General features: G+C 37.4%; 1 protein-coding gene across 1 annotated transcript; it reads right to left on the reverse strand.

Moving 5' to 3' along the window:
• Nucleotides 1-4,905: 4,905 nt before the first annotated feature.
• LOC142165723 (uncharacterized) lies at nucleotides 4,906-10,429 on the reverse strand. Its single transcript, XM_075224083.1, has 3 exons — nucleotides 10,151-10,429; nucleotides 9,920-10,045; nucleotides 4,906-5,199 (listed from the first exon to the last, which is right to left on the reverse strand). The coding sequence occupies exons 1-3, from the start codon at nucleotides 10,427-10,429 to the stop codon at nucleotides 4,906-4,908; spliced, it is 699 nt and encodes a 232-aa protein (XP_075080184.1).
• Between the last annotated feature and the right edge of the window lie 11,220 nt (nucleotides 10,430-21,649).

Below are 21,649 nucleotides of genomic sequence, written 5' to 3' on the forward strand. Positions count from 1 at the left end.
CTAAGACTAATAATTATAAGCATAAATAACAAATATATGGACAAAGAAATTAAAAAAAATTAAGATCTTCTGGTTAACTCATTGATAAGTAGAAGTAATGACACTGTGTGATGCCTAAACAAGGAAGCATGCATCATGCTTTGGGCCTCGCTTCGGTTTAAAGGCGAGCCTTTGACAAAACACAACCTAACTCAGTAATGCTACACACTGCAAGCTATGCTATGACGCCTTTCCCTCCTGAAATAAGCTAAGCACTGATTGTCTTTTGTTTCTCCTGAGGTAAAGCTAAGTTGTTGTCAATTCTTTGGTTCAACTTAGCTTCACACCAGAAATAAAGCACTCATGGGTTTGGACTCAGAGGCGGATGTAGTGTTCCAAAGATGGGTTCAACTCTATAACTTTCGATGCGGAGTAAAAATTTATACGTAAAAGTTTATTAAAATTGCAAAAATAGTGGATATGAACCCATAACTTTAAAAATATAATGGGTTTAATGCTAAAACATTAAAAGTTGAACACACATGATTTAAATCTTGGATCCGCTTACGCGACAAAAATTTAAAAGACAAAACTAGATAATTTTTCCCTATATGCCTAATCCTGGAGGGAATGAAACTGAAACGCGAAGATCGAGAACTGTGCAGCGTAAGTTTTGGTAGAAAAATCAAAACTTGATGATCGAAACCCACATACAAATTTAAAACCCTATAGGCAGCAACACGCAATCCAACAACCTTGAATAAAAGGCCAAATTGATTCAGGCAATATTAATGAAGATACAATCAATAGTGTGAATGTTTAACGATTAAATCTTTCTTCTAAAACCTAAGGAGCCACATATGAATTAAATTTGGGTGTAATTGAAGATATATAATTATACTCTCCAGTTCTCAAGGGTATAGATGAGAATTGGTGGTAATTTTATTTTATTTTTTTAAATTATTTTCTTTATAAGTTTATATTATTTTCATTTTTTATTTTTTATTTTATTTTTACCTTTTAATTTCTTTTTTAATTTTAATTTTTTTTACATTATTTATCTTTTATTTCTCTACCTTTACTTCTTGTGATTCCATGTAATTGTTCATACATTTTATTTCTTGTTTATTTTATTTTTTTCATTTAGTCTAACTGCGTTATTATTCTAGTTTTTAAAACTATACCTAATATTAGAACTAATGAGTCATTAACAAACTTGGCATATAATGAGTGATGTAATTAGAGTAATTTTTTTTTTTGGTAACTAAATATTTTTATTTATCACCAAAGATACTGTACAAACCGCAGCTAACTAACACAGTTAGCTATCCGAGAATTCGTCCACTTCTACATGATCATAGAGAGATTTACTAGAATCTAAACATAAGTACATCCCGTCTAATTCTAACTGGAGCTCGCGCACTACAAACACAAGCAATATCTCTTGTTAATGACTCACTAGCTCTATACACCTTCTCAAAGATTCTCATGTTTCTTTCTATCCAAATGCTATAGACATACTCTGCGTACATCATCTTGAAATGTTGTGCAACTGGTGATTTCCCCTTTGATCTGCTAATAATCTCTTGTTGGTGTTGTTGCCCTCCCACTGTATTCATTGGTCGCTCTTGAGCCCATTGAAGTAGTATATGCCATACTCTTTTAGAGTATTCACATTCCAGGAAGAAGTGTTCATTAGTTTCATCAGAACTTTGGCACATCAGACATTGAGTATTTATCTCTAATCCCCATTTGGTTAATATGTCAGCAATTAGAAGTCTACCTTGTAGCTGCAGCCACAGGGTAAATGTAGCTTTTGGCCGAGCGGAATTAGAGAAAATCATGTATTTACATGGCACTCTATCTTCATTTCCGATCAGTTGTATGTATATTTGTCTTGTGATGCTCTTTCCAGATTTAAAATTGCATTGCACTTCCTCCAAAGTAGACCTTGCTTCCATAATCTTCCTGATCATCCAACATGCATGTTGAGGTATAATCATTAGGGTTGTGCTAATTTGGTAAATACCGAATTGCCGTACCGAAATCAAAAATTTTGGTATTTAGTTTTGATATTTTGGTATTCGGTATGGTATTTGGTTTAAGTTTTAAAAATAATTGGTATTAGGTATGGTATTTGGTATTTTAAAATAAAATACCGAAATACCGATATCGTACCGAAATATATATTATATTACACAATACATATTTTATTAATTATAACATAAGTATAAGAAATCTAAAAATTTACTTTCCTTTATTCTCTAAGTTTATCAATTAACTTTAAGCAAGTAACAAGACATTTCTGTAAGTTTTCTCCCTCTAGGTTGGTATATATTGGTTTTGGACAAAACTTTTGTCAACAAACATTTTTAGTTTTGTACTTTTGAGTACTTTAATTAAGAATATTACCGTCTATGATTCTATGCACTAGTTAGTATTCAAACCGAATAAACCGAAGTTACCGAACCGAATAAACCGAAAGGAGAAAAATCGAACCATACCGAATTTAATTAGGTACGATATTGGTATAGTATTTTAGGAAACCGAATACTGAAAATACCGAATCGAAATATTTAAATATCGTACCGTACCGACCGACGAACACCCCTAATAGCCACAGAGTTTATTGATTGGCCTTTGATATAATTTTTGTGAATCCATTTGATCCACAGTTTATCCTATTTATGTGCTAGATCCCAGCATGTCTTTGCTATAGCAGCTTTACTCCAAAGATGTAAATTTGTCAAGTTAAGACCTCCAACACTCTTTGGAGCACATATTTTATCCGAGGAAACCAAGTCTTTCCTGGTAATGGTGTTGCAGCCTGACCATATGTAACTTCTATAGTAGGCGTCAATAATCTTTAAGACTTTAGCAGGTAGTACAAACATTTGGGCCCAATAGACTTGGACCAACTGAGTTCTTCTTCCTGCATAGGATAATTTCTTCTTGTCCATGATGACATCTTTGCTACTGTCTTCTCTATAAGAGGTTACTATTGTAGTAAGGAAAGTTTCTTGGTCGACAATGGAACCCTAAGGTATCTAAATGGCAGTTCTCTAGTAGAGAACCCAAGTTCATGTTGAATTCTCTCTCTGTCATCTCTTCTCACTACACCAAAATATATTGAACTTTTCTCTAAATTTACTTTTAGACCCGAGCAGAGGCAGATCCAGAATTTTGAAACCATGGGTGCACTACCTACTTTAACGTAAATGTGGTGCTTGTCAATAATGACAATCGATATGAAAATATTTGGTGATTTATAGCTTATTATTAATTTGAATATCATTCAAAGAGATATACAATTTATTTCTTAAACAATTCAATTCTTACCATTGATATTTAAAACAAAGAGGTAAAATAGACTGCTAATGACAATTTGATACAATAAAAATTGAAACTTGTGCAAAAAGAAGAACGGAAAATATCAAAAAAATATTAATATATGACTAATTATTTATATAGGAATTGCTTACAAAAATAAACTATATGCTATAATAAAATAATTATAGACAAAAGTTCAATAATTTGATTGTAACCAAAATGTTTAAGCATGTTCATTGTATAATTTATTGTTCAGTCAACAATTTGCCACAACTAAGATATTCATTAAGAAACTATGCTAACAGTTCAAAAAAAATTGAGGTAAAAGCAATAAAAAACTAAGAAGCAAAAAGGATAAAGAGAAAATTACTTTGAGAAATAGCAATTGGGATTGAGGTTGGCATAAACTGGGATGAGGAGATAATAGATATTAGAAAAATCTGAAAGAGAGAAATAAGGATTATTGAGTAGCATGTGTGTTGGAAAACAAATGAAAGGAAGAAATAAAAGAAAATAGTGCAAGACCAAAGTACAAGTGGGATTCAATCCCTTGACCTTAGGGACATAAAACCAACCACCCAACCGGTGAAACACTTAGCCCTTTTAGAGCATGGGTGTCAGAAGATAATAGTAGACACTTTGTGTGAATTATATACATGGAATATGTGATTTTTTGGGAAGACCATGGGTTCACGTGAACCTAATTTTATTAAATAAATCCGCCCCTGGACCCGAGGCTTCAGAAAATTGGTTAAAGTATTGGTGTAATGCAGTCACTGATGAGATGTCACGTCTGGAAAAGAGCAAAAAATCATCTACAAAACACAAGTGTGTGATTGCTAGTTTTGAGTATCTCGGATGGTAATGAAATTCTTCCACATCTGTCAATCCTCTTAGGATCCTACTCAAGTATTCCATTGCAATGGCAAAGAGGAAAGGAGACATGAGATCTCCTTGTCTGGACCATTTAGCAACATTGAAAGGTTCTGATGGTTCCCCATTGATCAAGATAGAATAATTGACTGTATTCATACATTCTAGGACCCATGCAATGAACTGTGAGGGAAATCCTAGTTCCACCATTACCTGCTCCAAGTAAATCCACTCCATTTAATCATAAGCTTTCTGCAAATCTATCTTAATCATGCACCTTGGGGATACATATTTTCTTGTGTAAGCCTTCACCAGTTCATGTGATAAGATGATATTATCCCCAATTCTTTTCCTAGTTATAAAGCATGCTTGTGCTTTATTGATAATGGATGCATTGACCTTCTGTATTCTTGTTGCTATGACCTTAGAGATCAATTTATATAGAATTATGCAGCGGGCTATTGGCCTGTATTCTGTAACTGTTGTAGGATTATCATTCTTTGGAAGTAGAGTTATAGCTGTACAGTTGATGGCTCTGTACATTTTTCCTGTAGTAAATAATTCCTGCACTGCTTCTATCACTTTCTTTTTAATGATGGCCCATGTTTTCTTTTTTGAAAAAATGGCATTATATCCATAAATTCATGGAGCTTTATCCTCACCTATAGATTCCAACCCATCTTGTATTTCCTTCTCAGTTACTGATGCAATTAGAACCAGTTTCTATTGCTGAGAGAGAGTTGGCCCTCTCTTCATGTTGAGCCTGTTAATTGCTGGTAGTCTCTGAAAAATTGAACCCATCAGTGACTTATAGAACTTCACGATCTCATCTTGAATGTCCTTTGGTTCTATAAGTTTTACACCATTTAAGGAGGTAATCTCCCTAATGTGTTTTTTCTGGTTTCTCTCCTTGACCACAACAGAGAAGTATTTTGTTTTCGAGTCACCCAATTGAATCCATTTGACCCTTAATTTATGTCTCATGATACTCTCTTCAATCAAAGACCATTTTTCAAGCTATGTAAAGTAATTCTTTCTTACTCTGTCAGATTATCACACCATTGTCCATTTAGCTGCTTTTAGATTGCTACCAAGTCATTTCTTGTTTTATCTACTTTTTGAAAAATGGAGCTGAACTCCTCATTATTCAGTTATCTAGTAATGGTTTAAGGGCTTTCAGTTTTATCCATATATTTTTCATCTTCCAGTTGGTGAAGTTCTGTTGCCAAACTCTTTCAACTATGGGCAGGAATTTGTCATGCTCATCCCAGGTATTGAAAAATCTGAAAGGCACTTTGACTGTGTTTTGGTTTGCCTCCAGAGAAAATAGCATAGACAATTGTTGATACCCAATTTTTTTCTCATATTTTTCAAATATATATACACTTTCAAAATAGTACATATGCATCATCAGTTGATTTACAAGCATACACGAGTATTTTTCATAATTTTTCATAATTTTAAAAAAACTTTAAATCAATTTATTTCTACATTTTTATTATATAAATATCTAATAATTACCCTCCAAATTATTTTTATGATGATTTAATCATCTAAACTTATCATTTATACCAATATGAGATTTTAAATATTTTCAGGGCATTTCTTATAATTACATTTGCATTTTGCAGGGCTAAATTGCATATTTTGTAATAATAGCCCATATGCATGTATAATTACATTCTTTATGCAGAAAATAACTTTTTATATTTTTATAATATTAAATAATTATTTTTAATCACTTTCATGCACAAATGATATTTTTGTTGTTTATTTATTATTTTTTATAAAGTATTTATTTGTTAAAATTGGGTATTTAAAATCTGCCCCTAATTTCGGACCTAAACTACCCCATCCACAGCCCAATAATACCTGAGCCCAAACCAAATGACTCCCCATCCTAACCAATTAATTAACCCAATCCAACCCTTCTCAAATCCCAGCCGTTGATAAAAAATGATCAACGGCTTACAATGCCTTCCCCCTTTCCTTATATTACTCGACCCCAAACCCTAACCCCATTCCCTCAAACCCCGCCGCCTCTCCACTCTCTCCCCTCTGAAGAATCCTAACCCGCCGCCTCTTGTAAACCCCTCTCCTAATCCCTCTTCTTATAGGATTTTCTTCCCATTCACTTACCATATTCGTATATTTCCATTACTGGGTGATTCTCTATGGTATTACCTAGTACTTGCCTAAACATGGCAAGTACTCTTACTTTGATTTTGTCCGATTGACTTCCACCTCTTGAATTTGGACGATATTCCGTCCACACATGTTTATTCTACACCGTGTGAGTCTGATTTGTTCATATTTTGCTAATTCATATTTAACCCTAAAGCTAAGGTTTACAGATTTTCTTTGATTCGAACCAAAATTGGTTCAAGCCTTTGATTTTAAGTGTTATCTCGTCTATATTCGCCCTATTATGTGTAAATTTGTTTGTCTCTGCCAATTCTTTTTTACTTACCCTAAAATTAGGGTTTTAGATTCTTTTAAATCGAACCAAATCTGGTTCGATTCTTGGATTTTGAATAGTATTCCTGTCTATGTTCATCTTATTCTATGCAGTATGTGATTTTATTTCTGCCGATTTGTGTACTTTACCTAAAATTAGGGTTTTAAATTTTCTCTTTTCCTTACTGATTTTGAGTGCTTTCCTTTCTAGTGTTTGACTGAAGATTTTCCATGTTTCTGTGTTCAATTCCTACACTATATAAACTCCTCCCCATTCCCCTTTGAGACAGACTGAAATCGTGAATGTTTACTTAAAAATTGAATTTATCGCTCTTTGTTCTCTAAATAATCTTGTTCTATATTCTGATTCCTGGCCGGCTGAAAGCCAAAGCCAGAAATTTTGGGTTCTTGCTACTGTGCACTTTGTTCTTTCTTGGTTTTCGCTTAACTGCTGAGTTGTTGAACTTTTGTCACTCCATTCTTATTTACCTGTCATTTGCATATGTTTTCGATTCTGAATATTGTAGTATAATGTGTTTTCTGGGCTATTCCCGTATGCGATCCTGATTGCTTTACTTTAATTTTTGGTCTCTCTAATCTTCACTTCATTAAATTGGTAATTTGAAACATGCCTAAGCCTAATTCGAGTAATCAAGATTCTCTTAATTTCGTTTAGCCAATATGTTATTGCTCGACATCTCTTTGGTGCTTAATCCTGCTTAAGGTTATCCATTCTGTTATTCGAATATGCTCCATATGCATAATTTGAACTTTCTTTAGATTAACTAGTCTATTAGGTCAGATTTGAATGCTTACGCTTACTGACTTGAGTTTATCTTCCCTTTCTGTTCTGAATCTCTATAATGGCAATCTTGCATAGGTAGTATGTTTTAATTCTGTGTCAAGATCATGTTCTATCAATCATGACTAGTTTTCAATTGATATACCCCTTAGCACATTTTGGCTCACTTGATCCACCAGTATGTTGTCATAATTTGTGCTTCCCTACTATATCTAAATAATGTTCTTCTACCTGATGTGAAGTTAACATGGCTATTTTGTGACACTAGCATCTGTATTTAATATAATTTGAACCTTTTCCCTATTATGAGTCTGTGTACTCCAATCCTGCAAACGTTTTTGCTAATGTGTAACTACTTATGCACTAGGTGTTGAACTTGTTCTTCTAAATCTTGCTAAATGTGCTCTTAAAACATGAAGACTATTTGATTATTTGCTTTATGTGCCCAACTTGACTATTTTTGTACCCTTCAGTTCTGTCCCTCAGCTATTGTCCACTCTCCCTCATTATCACTTATGTTATTCTGAACTCCCTATTCCTAGCCGGCTGAAAGCCAAGGCTATCAAGGCTCTTGCCACTAACCTCCCTAGTATGTGCATTGCTCAGGGTTTATTTCAGACTCTTGTAAACTCTAACATACTAGGATTTGGTCCCTAATCTTTCCTCTGAACTGTCTCTATTAAACCATTTAGTGTGAGCACTGCCCTGGGTTCTTGAAGCCCTTGGGAACTCTGAAAAACTAGGGCCTTGGTTCTATATGCTCAACTCTGTTTTGTGCCCACTATGTGAATCACTCAATTCTTGGCTGCCTTATGTCCATGAAGATGTAATTTTGGGTTGTTATGAACTATGAGAATGAAGGCCCGGCCTGGCCAGGTGTATCTTTGGGCCTGCTGTAGGCTCCCTATAGCTATTCTACTTTGTAATTTATTCTATTCATTCTGGGTGTGTAATAATTCTTGTAATGACATTTTGGGGTATTAGAAAAAGTGGGAAAGGGACTTTATCTTACACTTACAGTAAAGCGGGTAAAAATCCTGCATATAGGTTCGTTACTTAGCTAAAATGTGTTATTATGCTCAAACATGTTCAGTTGTCATGTGTTATAAATCATGCCTATAGGTATTCTATTTTGCTCAAAACATGTTACTTTTCAATTATTATAGAAATCTTGCCTATAGGTATCCTATTATGCTCAAACATGTTCTATTATTATGTGTTAGCAATCTTGCCTATAAGTTCTTCATTTGGTTCAAATGTGTTCTACTTCTACTTGCTAGAAACCATGCCTATAGGATATTGAATGATGAATGTCTCAATGTGCGCATAGGACTCTGTTTACATGCGGCTTAATCTATAGATTTAGAAGCCATGCCTATAGGATCTAAAAATTAGTTTTAACTATAGAAATCATGCCTATCGGGTCTAAATCAGTCTTAATTATGCTTTGCTCGTTTCTTCAACACTGTGCTAATCATCACTATTAGATATCATGCCTATAGGACTCGATTAAGCAGTTCTGAACATATTCTTATGATTGTCATTGTCAGTTGCTGCGAGAATCACTTAGGCATTATGACTATAGATTTAATCTCTTATGCTTGTAATCAGTAGGCAACTACGTATGCTGTAAAAAAATTGTATTAAAAGGAAAAGGCTTGTAAAACTGCTTGCTTATAAAATCCGGAATCACATAGAGATCTTGCCTATAGGATTCTACAAACTTATTAAAATCTGCAACTGTCAATATAAATCAGTTTGCGAGCGTCTGTTGTTTAAGTGCGGAGGCTAACTTGAGCCCTTATATGCTTATACGTGAAAGTCCAAATTGTTTTGCATGTCGTCAAGTCTTTTCTCCTTTTGAGCAACCTAAGTTAAAGTCTAGAACCACTCTGAGATAGAGGTCCAAATGTCTCCTGGACCATAGGCATGGGACGAGTAATGCACGCATAGGGCACGATTTAGAATCAACTAATGCGCTTTAGGTAAACAACTTAAAGATAGTAATTGGGTAGCAGGAGATAATAGTCTGTGCCCGCTGAATAATACGAGTAACACCCCACCTCGAGGGAGTTACGAAGTATTATTTATGTTGCACGGGGCGATCCTTTAGGCTAAAAAACATAGGACCCCCCTCCCCCACCTTTGTTTAAAAGTCAATCATTTTTATTTGCCCAATTTTTGTCTCTTCTTGTTTAGACTAATTCATATAATTTGAGTTCGGTCGGGACCCACCGTTGTGGACCTCGAGGAGTGCCTAACACCTCTCATCGAGGTAATTTGAGCTCTTACCCGATTTTTGGAGACGCAACTGGTTAATCCAGAGTTATCTGCATAATAGGTGCCCTAACGCACCTTAATCCGTTAGGTGGTGACTCTCTCTTTTAACACCCTTCCTTAAAAGAATTGTCACGTGTCAAAGCCCGATTTTACGAGAAAAATGGGCGCGACAGGGGTATGGTCTGAGATTAAAGGTACATCATACTCCATTACTACATGACCCCATTGCATCATCCAATCATGATTACCAAATGCTCTATCTAGCCTGCTACATATTCTGTCACTACTTTGTTGTTTGTTTGTCCATGTGTAGCATTCCCCTTTCTAGCAAACTTCATTTAGTAATAGGTCAAGCATACATTTAGTAAAGTCTCGTGTTGTTGCATATTGGACATGATTCTCAAAAAGTCTATCCCGTGGATATAATACCACATTAAAATATCCACAAATCAACCATGGTATAGTTACACCTTGTGCTATTTCTTTCAGTGCATCCCATAAGGTTCTCATTTGTTCACATGTGTTATAACCATAGATAACAGTTAGAACACATGTTATACCAGTTGATTTCATAGTAATCTGATAGTGTAAAAGTTGTGTATCCTCTCTAAGTTTATCAAGAATATAGATGCTAGTATCCCACAACATCCAGATTCTACCATTACTAGCACTATGATAGTTGTTTTGAAGTCCCCAATTTGGAGACATTACTGGGTGATTCTCTACGGTATTACCTAGTACTTATCTAAACATGGCAAGTACTCTTACTTTGATTCGGCCCGATTGATTTCCACTTCTTAAATCAGGACAATATTCCGTCTATCACACGTTTATTCTACACCGTGTGAGTTTGATTTGTTCGTATTTTGCTGATTCGTATTTAATCCTAAAGCTAGGGTTTACTGATTTTCTTTGATTCGAACCAAAATTGGTTCAAGCCTTTGATTTTAAGTGTTATCTCGTCTATATTCGCCCTATTATGTGTAAATTTGTTTATCTCTACCGATTTGTTTTTACTTACCCTAAAATTAGGGTTTCAGATTCTTTTAAATCGAACCAAATCTGGTTCGATTCTTGGATTTTGAATAGTATTCCTGTATATGTTCATCTTACTCTATGCAGCATGTGATTTTATTTCTGCCGATTTGTGTACTTTACCTAAAATTAGGGTTTTAAATTTTCTCATTTCTTTTCTGATTTTGAGTGCTTTCCTTTCTAGTGTTTGACTGAAGATTTTCCATGTTTATGTGTTCAATTCCTACACTATATAAACCCCACCCCATTCCCCTTTGAGACAGACTGGAATCGTGAATGTTTACTAAAAAACTGAATTTATCGCTCTTTGTTCTCTAAATACTCTTGTTCTATATTCTGGTTCCTGGCCGGCTGAAAGCCAAGGCCAGAAATTCTGGGTTCTTGCTACTATGGACTTTGTTCTTTCTTGATTTTCGCTTAACTGGTGAGTTGCTGAACTTTTGTCACTTCATTCCTATTTACCTGTCATTTGCATATGTTTTCGCTTCTAAAGATTGTAGTTTACTTTGTTCTTTCTTGATTTTCGCTTAACTGGTGAGTTGCTGAACTTTTGTCACTTCATTCCTATTTACCTGTCATTTGCATATGTTTTCGCTTCTAAAGATTGTAGTTTAATGTGTTTTCTGGGCTATTCCCGTATGCGATCCTGATTGCTTTACTTTAATTTTTGGTCTCTCTAATCTTCACTTCATTATATTGGTAATCTGAAACATGCCTAAGCCTAATTCTAGTAATCAAGATTCTCTTAATTTCGTTTAGCCAATGTGTTACTGTTTGACATCTCTTTGGTGTTTAATCCTGCTTAAGTTTGTCCATTCTGTTATTCGAATATGCTCCATATGCATAATTTGAACTTCCTTTAGATTAACTGGTCTATTAGGTCAGATTTGAATGCTTACGCTTACTGTATGACATGAGTTTATCTTCCCTTTCTGTTCTGAATCTTTATAATGGCAATCTTGCATAGGTAGTATGTTTTAATTCTGTATCAAGATCATGTTCTATCAATCATGACTAGTTCTCAGTTAATATAACCCTTAGCGCATTTTGGATCACTTGATCCACCAATATGTTGTCATAATTTGTGCTTCCCTACTATGTCTAAATGATGTTCTGCTACCTGATGTTAAGTTAACATGGCTATCTTGTGACACTAGCATCTATATTTAATATAATTTGGACCTTTTCCCTGTTATGAGTCTGTGTACTCTAATCCTGCAAACTTGTTTGTTAATGTGTAACTACTTATGCACTAAGTGTTGAACTTGTTCATCTAAATCTTGCTAAATGTGTTCTTAAAACCTGAAGCCTGTCTGATTATTTTCTTTATGTGCTCAACTTGACTATTTTTGAACTCCCTTATTATCACTTATGTTATTCTGAACTCCCTATTCCTAGCCGGCTGAATGCCAAGGCTATCAAGGTTGTTTCCACTAACCTCCCTAGTATGAGCACTGCTCAGGGTTTATTTGAGACCCTTGTGAACTCTGACATACTAGGATTTGGTCACTAATCTTTCCTCTGAACTGTCTCTGTTAAACCATTTAGTGTGAGGACTGCCCTGGGTTCTTGAAGCCCTTGGGAACTCTGAAAAACTAGGGCCTTGGTTCTATATGCTCAACTCTGTTTTGTGCCCACTAGGTGAATCACTCAATTCCTGGCTGCCTTATGTCCATGAAGATGTAATTTTGGGTTGTTATGAACTATGAGAATGAAGGCCCGGCCTGGCCAGGTGTATCTTTGGGCTTGCTGTAGGCTCCCTATAGCTATTCTACTTTGTAATTTATTCTATTCATTCTAGGTCTGTAATAATTCTTGTAATGACATTTTGGGGTATTAGTAAATGTGGGAAAGGGGTTTTATCTTACACTTACATTAAAGCAGGTAAAAATCCTGCCTATAGGTTCGTTACTTAGCTAAAATGTGTTATTATGCTCAAACATGTTCAGTTGTCATGTGTTATAAATCATGCCTATAGGTATTCTATTTTGCTCAAAACATGTTACTTTTTAATTATTATAGAAATATTGCCTATAGGTATCCTATTATGCTCAAACATGTTCTATTATTATGTGTTAGCAATCTTGCCTATAGGTTCTTCATTTGGTTCAAATGTGTTCTACTTCTGTTTGTTAGAAACCATGCCTATAGGATATTGAATGATGAATGTCTCAATGTGCGCATAGGACTCTCTTTACATGCGGCTTAATCTACAGATTTAGATGTCATGCCTATAGGATCTAAAAATTAGTTTTAATTATAGAAATCATGTCTATCGGGTCTGAATCAGTCTTAATTACTGCCTTGTTCGTTTCTTGAACACTATGCTAATCATCACTATTACATACCATGCATATAGGACTCGATTAAGCGGTTCTGAACATATTCTTGTGATTGTCATTGTCAGTTATTGCGAGAATCACTTAGGCATTATGACTATAGATTTAATCTCTTATGCTTGTAATCAGTAGGCAACTACGTATGCTGTAAAAAATTGTATTAAAAGGAAAAGGCTTGTAAAACTGCTTGCTTATAAAATCCGAAATCACATGGAAATCTTGCCTATAGGATTCTACAAACTTATTAAAATCTGCAACTGTCAATATAAATCAGTTTGCGAGCGTCTGTTGTTTAAGTGCGGAGGCTAACTTGAGCCCTTATATGCTTATACGTGAAAGTCCAAATTGTTTTGCATGTCGTCTAGTCTTTTCTCCTTTTGAGCAACCTAAGTTAAAGTCTAGAACCACTCTGAGATAGAGGTCCAAATGTCTCCTGGACCATAGGCATGGGACGAGTAATGCACGCATAGGGCACGATTTAGAATCAACTAATGCGCTTTAGGTAAACAACTTAAAGATAGTAATTGGGTAGCAGGAGATAATAGTCTGTGCCCGCTGAATAATACGAGTAACACCCCACCTCGAGGGAGTTACGAAGTATTATTTATGTTGCACGGGGTGATCCTTTAGGCTAAAACACTTAGGGCCCCTACCTCCCACCTTTGTTTAAAAGTCAATTATTTTTATTTTCCCAATTTTTGTCTCTTCTTGTTTAGATTAATTCATATAATTTGAGTTTGGCCGGGACCCACCGTTGTGGACCTCGAAGAGTGCCTAACACCTTCTCCTCGAGGTAATTTGAGCACTTACCCGATCTTTGGTGACGCAACTGGTTAATCCAGAGTTATCTGCATAATAGGTGTCCTAACACACCTTAATCTGTTAGGTGGCGATTCTCTCTATTAACACCCTTCCTTAAAAGAGTTGTCACGTGTCGAAGCCCGATTTCACGAGAAAAAGGGGCGCGACAGGGGCATGGTCTGAGATTAAAGGTACGTCATACTCCATTACTACATGACCACATTGCATCATCCAATCATGATTGCTGAATGCTCTATCTAGCCTGCTACATATTCTGTCACTACTCTATTGTTTGTTTGTCCATGTATAGTATTCCTCTTTCTATCTAACTTCATTTAGTAACAGGTCATGCATACATTCAGTAAAGTCTCGTGTTGTTGCATATTGGACAGGATTCTCAAAAAGTCTATCTTGTGGATATGATACAACATTAAAATACCCACAAATCAACCATGGTATAGTTACGCCTAGTGCTATTTCCTTCAGTGCATCCCATAAGGTTTTCCTTTGTTCACATGTGTTATAACCATAGATAACAGTTAGAACACATGTTATACCAGTTGATTTCATAGTAATCTAATAGTGTAAAAGTTGCGTATCCTCTCTCAGTTTATCAACAATATAGATGCTAGTATCCCACAACATCCAGATTCTGCCATTACTAGCACTATGATAGTTGTTTTGAAGTCCCCAATTTGGAGCAACTACATTAGCAACATTATGAGCTTTATGCTCTTTCACTCTAGTTTCAGTCAGGCCTGCTAGTGTAATGTGTTTTTCCCTTAGATACTTCCTCAGTTCCTTCTGTTTATACCTCTTATTTGCACCCCCTACATTCCAGACAAGCCAATTCATAGAGTAAGGTTGAGCCCACCTTCTTTGTCAGGAGGTGCTGATTTTGATCCTCTATAACCTCTATGTAACGATTCAAACCCATTCTTGGTTGGTACTGAACATATGACAGGAAAGTCTTGCAAGCTTAGTTCCGGTATATCGTTTACTACTTTCCCTTTGTTATGAGTGGTTTCTACAACCTTTATTCCACTTGAGGATGGCATAATGGAGTGTTGTTTCTGTAGCAATGCATTTTCCTTCAATACTTGTCCACCACCTTCAATATATTTGTCATTTGTTTCTTTGTACTGGGACACCTCTTGTTCTATATTCTATTATGTATCTTTATTAGAGGCTCTTTGTTGTCCAATTGCTTGATATTTGGTTACCCAGTTCTGGGTAGTTTTCCTTTCTCCCCCTTGCTGTTTTACCTGATCTGCTTGTTGTGCATCATTTCTTCTTTGTGCAGGTGGACAAACATGGCCAATTACTTGGCATTTGTTGCAAAATAATGGCTTCCAACCGTACCTCACTACTTGTTGAAAGGATCTCCCTTTAGGGTCAATGACTTCTATTTCCTCTGGCAAAGGTTTTGTCACATTAACTTCTACTAGCATTCGAGCAAAAGAGACTCGCATCTGTTTAGCTATGCATTCGTCCGCATAGATAGGATTACCTATAACACTGGCAATCCTACTCAAGGAGTTACTCCCTCAACAATTCATTGGTAATTTTTGAAATTTCACCCACAAAGGTATTTCAGTTGGGAATTCCTTATCAAAGTCGAAATATGTTGTTCAAGGCTTCAAACTGATAGGTCGATTATTGATAGTATAAGGGCCAGAATACATGATTTCGTGCATGTCAGTTATGGTTTGGAATTTGATGATATAATATCCTTCATCATGCATAAAAAAATCAAGACTTGCAATGCTGTTCCATTTCTGATCAATATAACGACGCATAGCATTGTAACCTGGGAAATCCCCAATTACATAGGCAATTAGGGCTCCCCTCCATTTTTTAGTCACACGTTCCACTTCCCCCTTTTCCAGTTGAATCACTGTTTTGCCATTAACTATTTGAGGTGCGATATAGGAGAGATCCATACCATTTTCTACTGCTCTGTTCTTAGCAAACAATTTCGCCCATTATTGTGCTGGTTCAAACAGTAATGCACGCATAGGGCACGATTTAGAATCAACTAGTGCGCTTTAGGTAAACAACTTAAAGATAGTAATCGGGTAGTAGGAGATGATAGTCTGTGCCCGCTGAATAATACGAGTAACACCCTACCTCGAGGGAGTTACGAAGTATTATTTATGTTGTACGGGGTGATTCTTTAGGCTAAAACACTTAGGACCCCGCCCCCCACCTTTGTTTAAAAGTCAATCATTTTTATTTGTCCAATTTTTGTCTCTTCTTGTTTAGACTAATTCATATAATTCGAGTTCGGTCGGGACCCACCGTTGTGGACCTCGAGGAGTGTCTAACACCTTCTCTTCGATGTAATTTAATCCCTTACCCGATCTTTGGTGACGCAGCTGCTTAATCCGGAGTTACCTGCATAATAGGTGCCCTAACGCACCTTAATCCGTTAGGTGGCGACTCTCTCTTTTAACACCCTTCCTTAAAAGAGTTGTCACGTGTCGAAGCCCGATTTTGCGAGAAAAAGGGCGCGACAGATTGGCGACTCTGCTAGGGAATATATTTTAGGCTCTTACCATTGAGAACTTGGTCTATATGAATTAGTCTCTTCCGATAAGCGTGTCTTTATTATTTTGTTGTTACTTGAATATCCCGCTCCCATTTTTCCCTTTTATTGCTACATGCACACCCTCTTCCCTATTCTCCCTTTATATGAGCTCATATGTAACTCTTCACTTAATTTGGTTACAATGTGCATTTCCCTTTTATTTCCTAATCATGTTCACTCGATCCAAACTTTTTAAATTTGCTATATCATTTTTCCCCAATCCTTACCCCTTTATTTGCTTTATTACAATTCTTTCACATTATGCGAACTAACTTCTTCCCTGTTTTTCTTTCTTTTATGTATTTACGTTTATTTAATATTGCATTTACTGCTTTCATCATGAAAAATACTTGACAACGTGTTGTTTTATCTTTGCACAAAGCATGCTCCGCATCATATTCCACTTGTGCGTACTTAATACCATAGCGGCACTTGATGAGTGTCCGCGTTCTTCCTAAAATCATTATTTTAAATTTGGAAAGGCTTATTTGCGGTAAAATTAGTCGATCAGCGGTGCAATCGATGATTCCGTTCCTTTCTCTCTCAAGTTTACCACTTGAGAGTACCGATCTAGACTCTTCTAGAATCCCCCGCTCTGATATTAACTGTGCATGCATCATGTCTAAACCTAGTATGGGTTAAAACGTTATCCGCGTGATAACCATCTAAGGCAAACCTTGTCCAAAGCCCATCGGGATTTCCATAATTCCAATGGGAACAATCATGATATGTGCATTATTTGGAGAAAACGTGCCAATATGCTAATCATTAATGCGTAAATAGTCGAATCCGGAGAGGTAAAGGGCTAACTTTATCTGTTTTGCAGAAATGAGGCACGAAGTGCCCATGTTCGGCATGGTTCTAAGTATCCCTCCTTTGTTGCTAGATTGGTGGGAAAATCTCTCGCCAAGCAACAAAAACCATGTGAAAAGAGTTCTCAAGAATTTACCTTCTTTGCTAGACATTCAGCCAAACAATGTACTGATTGAGGCCGCTGTAATGTTCTGGGATGAGAAGAGGGTTATTTTTTGTTTCGGTGACATAGAAATGACTCCCCTTCTAGAGGAAATATGAGGCTTTGCTGGGCTTCCGTGGGACAGCCCTGGTCTGTTGGTACCGAAAAATCACACTTCTCGAGGTTTTCTGAAAAGGATGGGTTTTAGAAGGAATGATGAGTTAGTCTACCTGAAGAAGTATTACATACTATTCAACTTCCTTTATGAGCGTTATGGGCACAGCAAGTCCTACCATCTTTATCACGATGAATTTGATATCACCTCTCTGGGTTAGACTCATCGCCGGGTTTTTGTGTTCATTGTCTGTTTTCTGGGGATGCTAGTATTCCCAATACGAGGAGAAAAGATTCACACTCGCTTATCTATGGTTACTAAGACCCTAATGGAAGGAATTGAGGGATAGACTTACACTATTATCCCAATGATAGTAGCGGAGATATACCGAGCCTTGGACCGTTGCAAGAAAGGATATATGCATTTTGAGTGTTGCAATCTGTTACTGCAAATATGGCTGTTGGAACATCTTCAAAGGGGACAATACCATCAAGAATTTTTGCGGCAACCATGGAATCACCCACATAACTTTTCACCATCCGAAAAGAATGACTTTTATCCCGGATAGGGTTGCACAACCAGGAAACGTTGTGGGCTGGGTACACTTCTTTAGCAATTTGACTGATGACAAAGTCCATTGGATGTTCGAGTGGTTCCCTACTAGCGAATTCATCATCAGGTCAAGAGATGTTCCCCATCTAGTGCTAATCGGATTAAGGGGTATCTATCCTTATGCTCCTATCAGAGTCATGAGGCAAGCTGGGAGAAAACAGGTTATACCACGAATTTCCAAAATGGCTCACTACAAAGCAGATTCCCAAGGGAATGTCATTCCATGCAAGTTCAAGACACAGCACATGTGGCATCAAAAGATTATTGTGGAGAAAGATACTATCGAGCCAGATAGGTATCATGCCGGCCATGTGTACTTCTACCCATCATGGTTGGTCGATGACATAGCAGTAGAGGTCAAGCCAGAGGTTGATTTAAGGAATAGGGTCATAGACGACGCTGCTAAAGCACAATTCAAATACAGGAGGTTGTGCAAAAGGGTCTTTGAATCTGAGTCCAGGAATTTGGAATAACATAAAGTGGACATGGAAGCAATCAATGAATGGAGGGGAATCGCTACTAAATCAACAGAAAGGTTGGACTATTTGGAGAAGGGATTGATGGAACTTGAGGGAAAGATGAGGAAAAGGGTCTCGGATTGTCAGAACGCAGAGGACAATGAAGGAGTACATCTAGCAAGGGCGGATCTGCTATTGGACATGCGCGACCTAGGGAATCTGATTGACAGGGCTAAGAAGGCCAAGCTTGAAGAAGGTCCCTCTGGGACCAAGTAGATTAGGGGTGATGTTTTCTAGATTCATTTAAGAATTTGATTGTAGTAAGGCAAATGCCACTAGTGACGCTTTATAATTATTGTCGTTTTAGTAGAGATTTGGTCTATTTATCATATTATTGAAATGATGCAGTTATCAGCATTGAGTTTTCTCCAAAGCTATATGTCGCTAGGCCTACCTCGAGCACAATGAGGTCCCCAAATCAGGACACGAATTCCACAATACGTGTGTAAATATCGTAAATATCCTTTTAATACTCTTTACTGACTTGTTTACCTTTTGTTTTTCTTCTTTTCTTTATGTATTCCCATCCCCTAAGATTGGTCTGTGCATACTGGCATCATAGGCATATCATACCAGATCTAGAGGTCCTCCTCCTCCTCCTCCTCCTCCTCCAAGTGATACTAAGATCAAAGGAAAGGCTAAGATGGATGATCTGAGCAGTATCAGGAAAGACAACGCTACACATGCAGAGAATGTTAAGACTTCGGATGGTCGGGGTGCTCCGGCACAGAACGACTTGGTTTTGCGATTAGAGCAAAAGATACTGGAGTTACAAAGGGAACTTGAGCAGGTTCGTAACTTGGCAAACCTTTCCCTTACCCTGAATGTACCCAACATCAACCAACAAAATAACCAAAACTCAACACCTCCTCAAAACACACAAAACCATCACCTGCAAAATCCTCCCGTACCTCATCAATATGCCACGCCTCCCCAAAATCCTAATCCTCCACCAGCACCAACTCCTCCACAACATCATCATCATCCGACCCAGTACCCACAAACTACCACATACCACACCCCTCAGAATGCACCACAGCCTACTCCTGACCTGCAAAACTCAACCAATGACCACCATGACGCCCAGATTCCCGGAGTCCACCAAATCAATCCCATATATGTGGAAACCTAACCCACACCCCACAACAGACCATATACATACCCGAATCCGCCGAGAAGGACCTGCTCATCAAGAACATGGTAGAGGAACTCAAGAAACTTACCGGCAGGGTTCAAAATATCGAAGAGGGCAAAGGCGTTGAGGGTTTGAATTATGAAGATTTGTCTATTCATACGAACGTAGAACTGCTAGAGGGTTATAAACCTCCCAAGTTCGAAATGTTCTACGGAATAGGTGATCCGAAGGTGCACTTGAGAACATATTGTCACAAGCTTGTAGGAGTTAGCAGGGATGAAAGAATCCGTATGAAGCTGTTCATGAGAAGATCACCGGAGATTCCTTGTCTTGGTACATCAGTCAGAACCCAAAGAAATGGGTCAATTGGGTAAGCATGTCATCAGATTTCATGAATCGGTTCAGGTTTAACATAGAAAATGCACCAGACGTTTTCTACATTCAAAATCTCAAGAAGAAGCCAACGGAAACTTTCCGCGAGTATGCTACTCGGTAGAGGTCTGAAGCTGCAAAAGTAAGGCCAGCACTGGAAGAAGTATAGATGAATAAGTTGTTCGTCAGAGCTCAGGATCTGCAATACTACGAAAGATTGATGGTTATTGAAAACCATAAATTTTCTGATATCATCAAATTGGGAGAGAGAATAGAAGAAGGGATCAAAAGCGGAATGGTGACAAATTTTGAAGCACTCCAAGCCACAAATAAGGCCCTGTAGTCAGGAGGTATCTCCAAGAATAAAGAAGTAGGTGCAGTAATGGTAGCCCATGGTCCGAAGCCTCCTCTCACATACCAAACACCTCCACCCTTATATCAGCCTTCACCTCCCAAATACCAACAACCTACCACCACTTACCATACCTATAACACCCAACCCGCATACTACCACTCACCACCAGCCCGCCAAAACTACCAAAAACCTAGACCGAATTTCGACCGCAGACCACCCAAACAATACACCCCAATTACTGAACTTATAGACCAATTGTACAAGAAACTGAAGGTTGCAGGTTATATAACTCCCATTCCCGCTGTCGCCATGGAAAATTCCTCTCAATGGGTCAATCCAAATAAGACATGTGCCTATCACTCAGGCATGAAAGGTCATACTATTGATGAGTCTCGCACTTTGAAGGATAAGATTCAGATATTAATCGACACCAAAGTCATACAGGCAAAGGAGGCTGCACCCAATATTCGTAACAATCCTCTCCTGGATCACAGGGGAGGAGGGGTAAACATGATAGAGACCGATGAAGAATGGACTCAGAGGGGTCAATTGGGCTCATTCGAGAAAGGGGTAATCCTGAAACATCTCCAGTCACTTTCACACCTATCATGGCACAAACTCAGGCACCAATTAAAGTTGAGGTAGTTGCACCAACTCCGTTTGAGGTTGAAGTAACAACACCCTTCACCATGATGGTAGCACCTACACCGTCTTATAAGTCTAATGCTATACCATGGGATTATGTTGCATAATCAAGAAGGAAAGGAAAGGGGGAAATGGAAGAAACTGGTGCAACGCAAGGTATGACCAGAACTGGTAGGGTTTACATGCCCGAGCATTTGGGGGGAACAAGTAAAGAAGCCGCTTCCAGGCAGCCCATCATTGAAACCGGCCCGGATGATCTTTGGAGAAAGGTGCAAGCAAGAGAGTATTATGTGGTTGATCATTTGAACAAAACCCCTTCTTAGATATCTATTCTATCACTACTGCAGAATTCTGAGGCACACAGGAATGCGTTGATGAAAGTGTTGAATGAGGCTTATGTACCCAACAACATTACCAGTGGAGCGATGGCCAATATGATAGGACAAGTATTGGAAA

This window comes from Nicotiana tabacum, chromosome 11 (assembly GCF_000715075.1).
Source record: "Nicotiana tabacum cultivar K326 chromosome 11, ASM71507v2, whole genome shotgun sequence".
In the NCBI taxonomy this organism is placed as follows: domain Eukaryota; kingdom Viridiplantae; phylum Streptophyta; class Magnoliopsida; order Solanales; family Solanaceae; genus Nicotiana; species Nicotiana tabacum.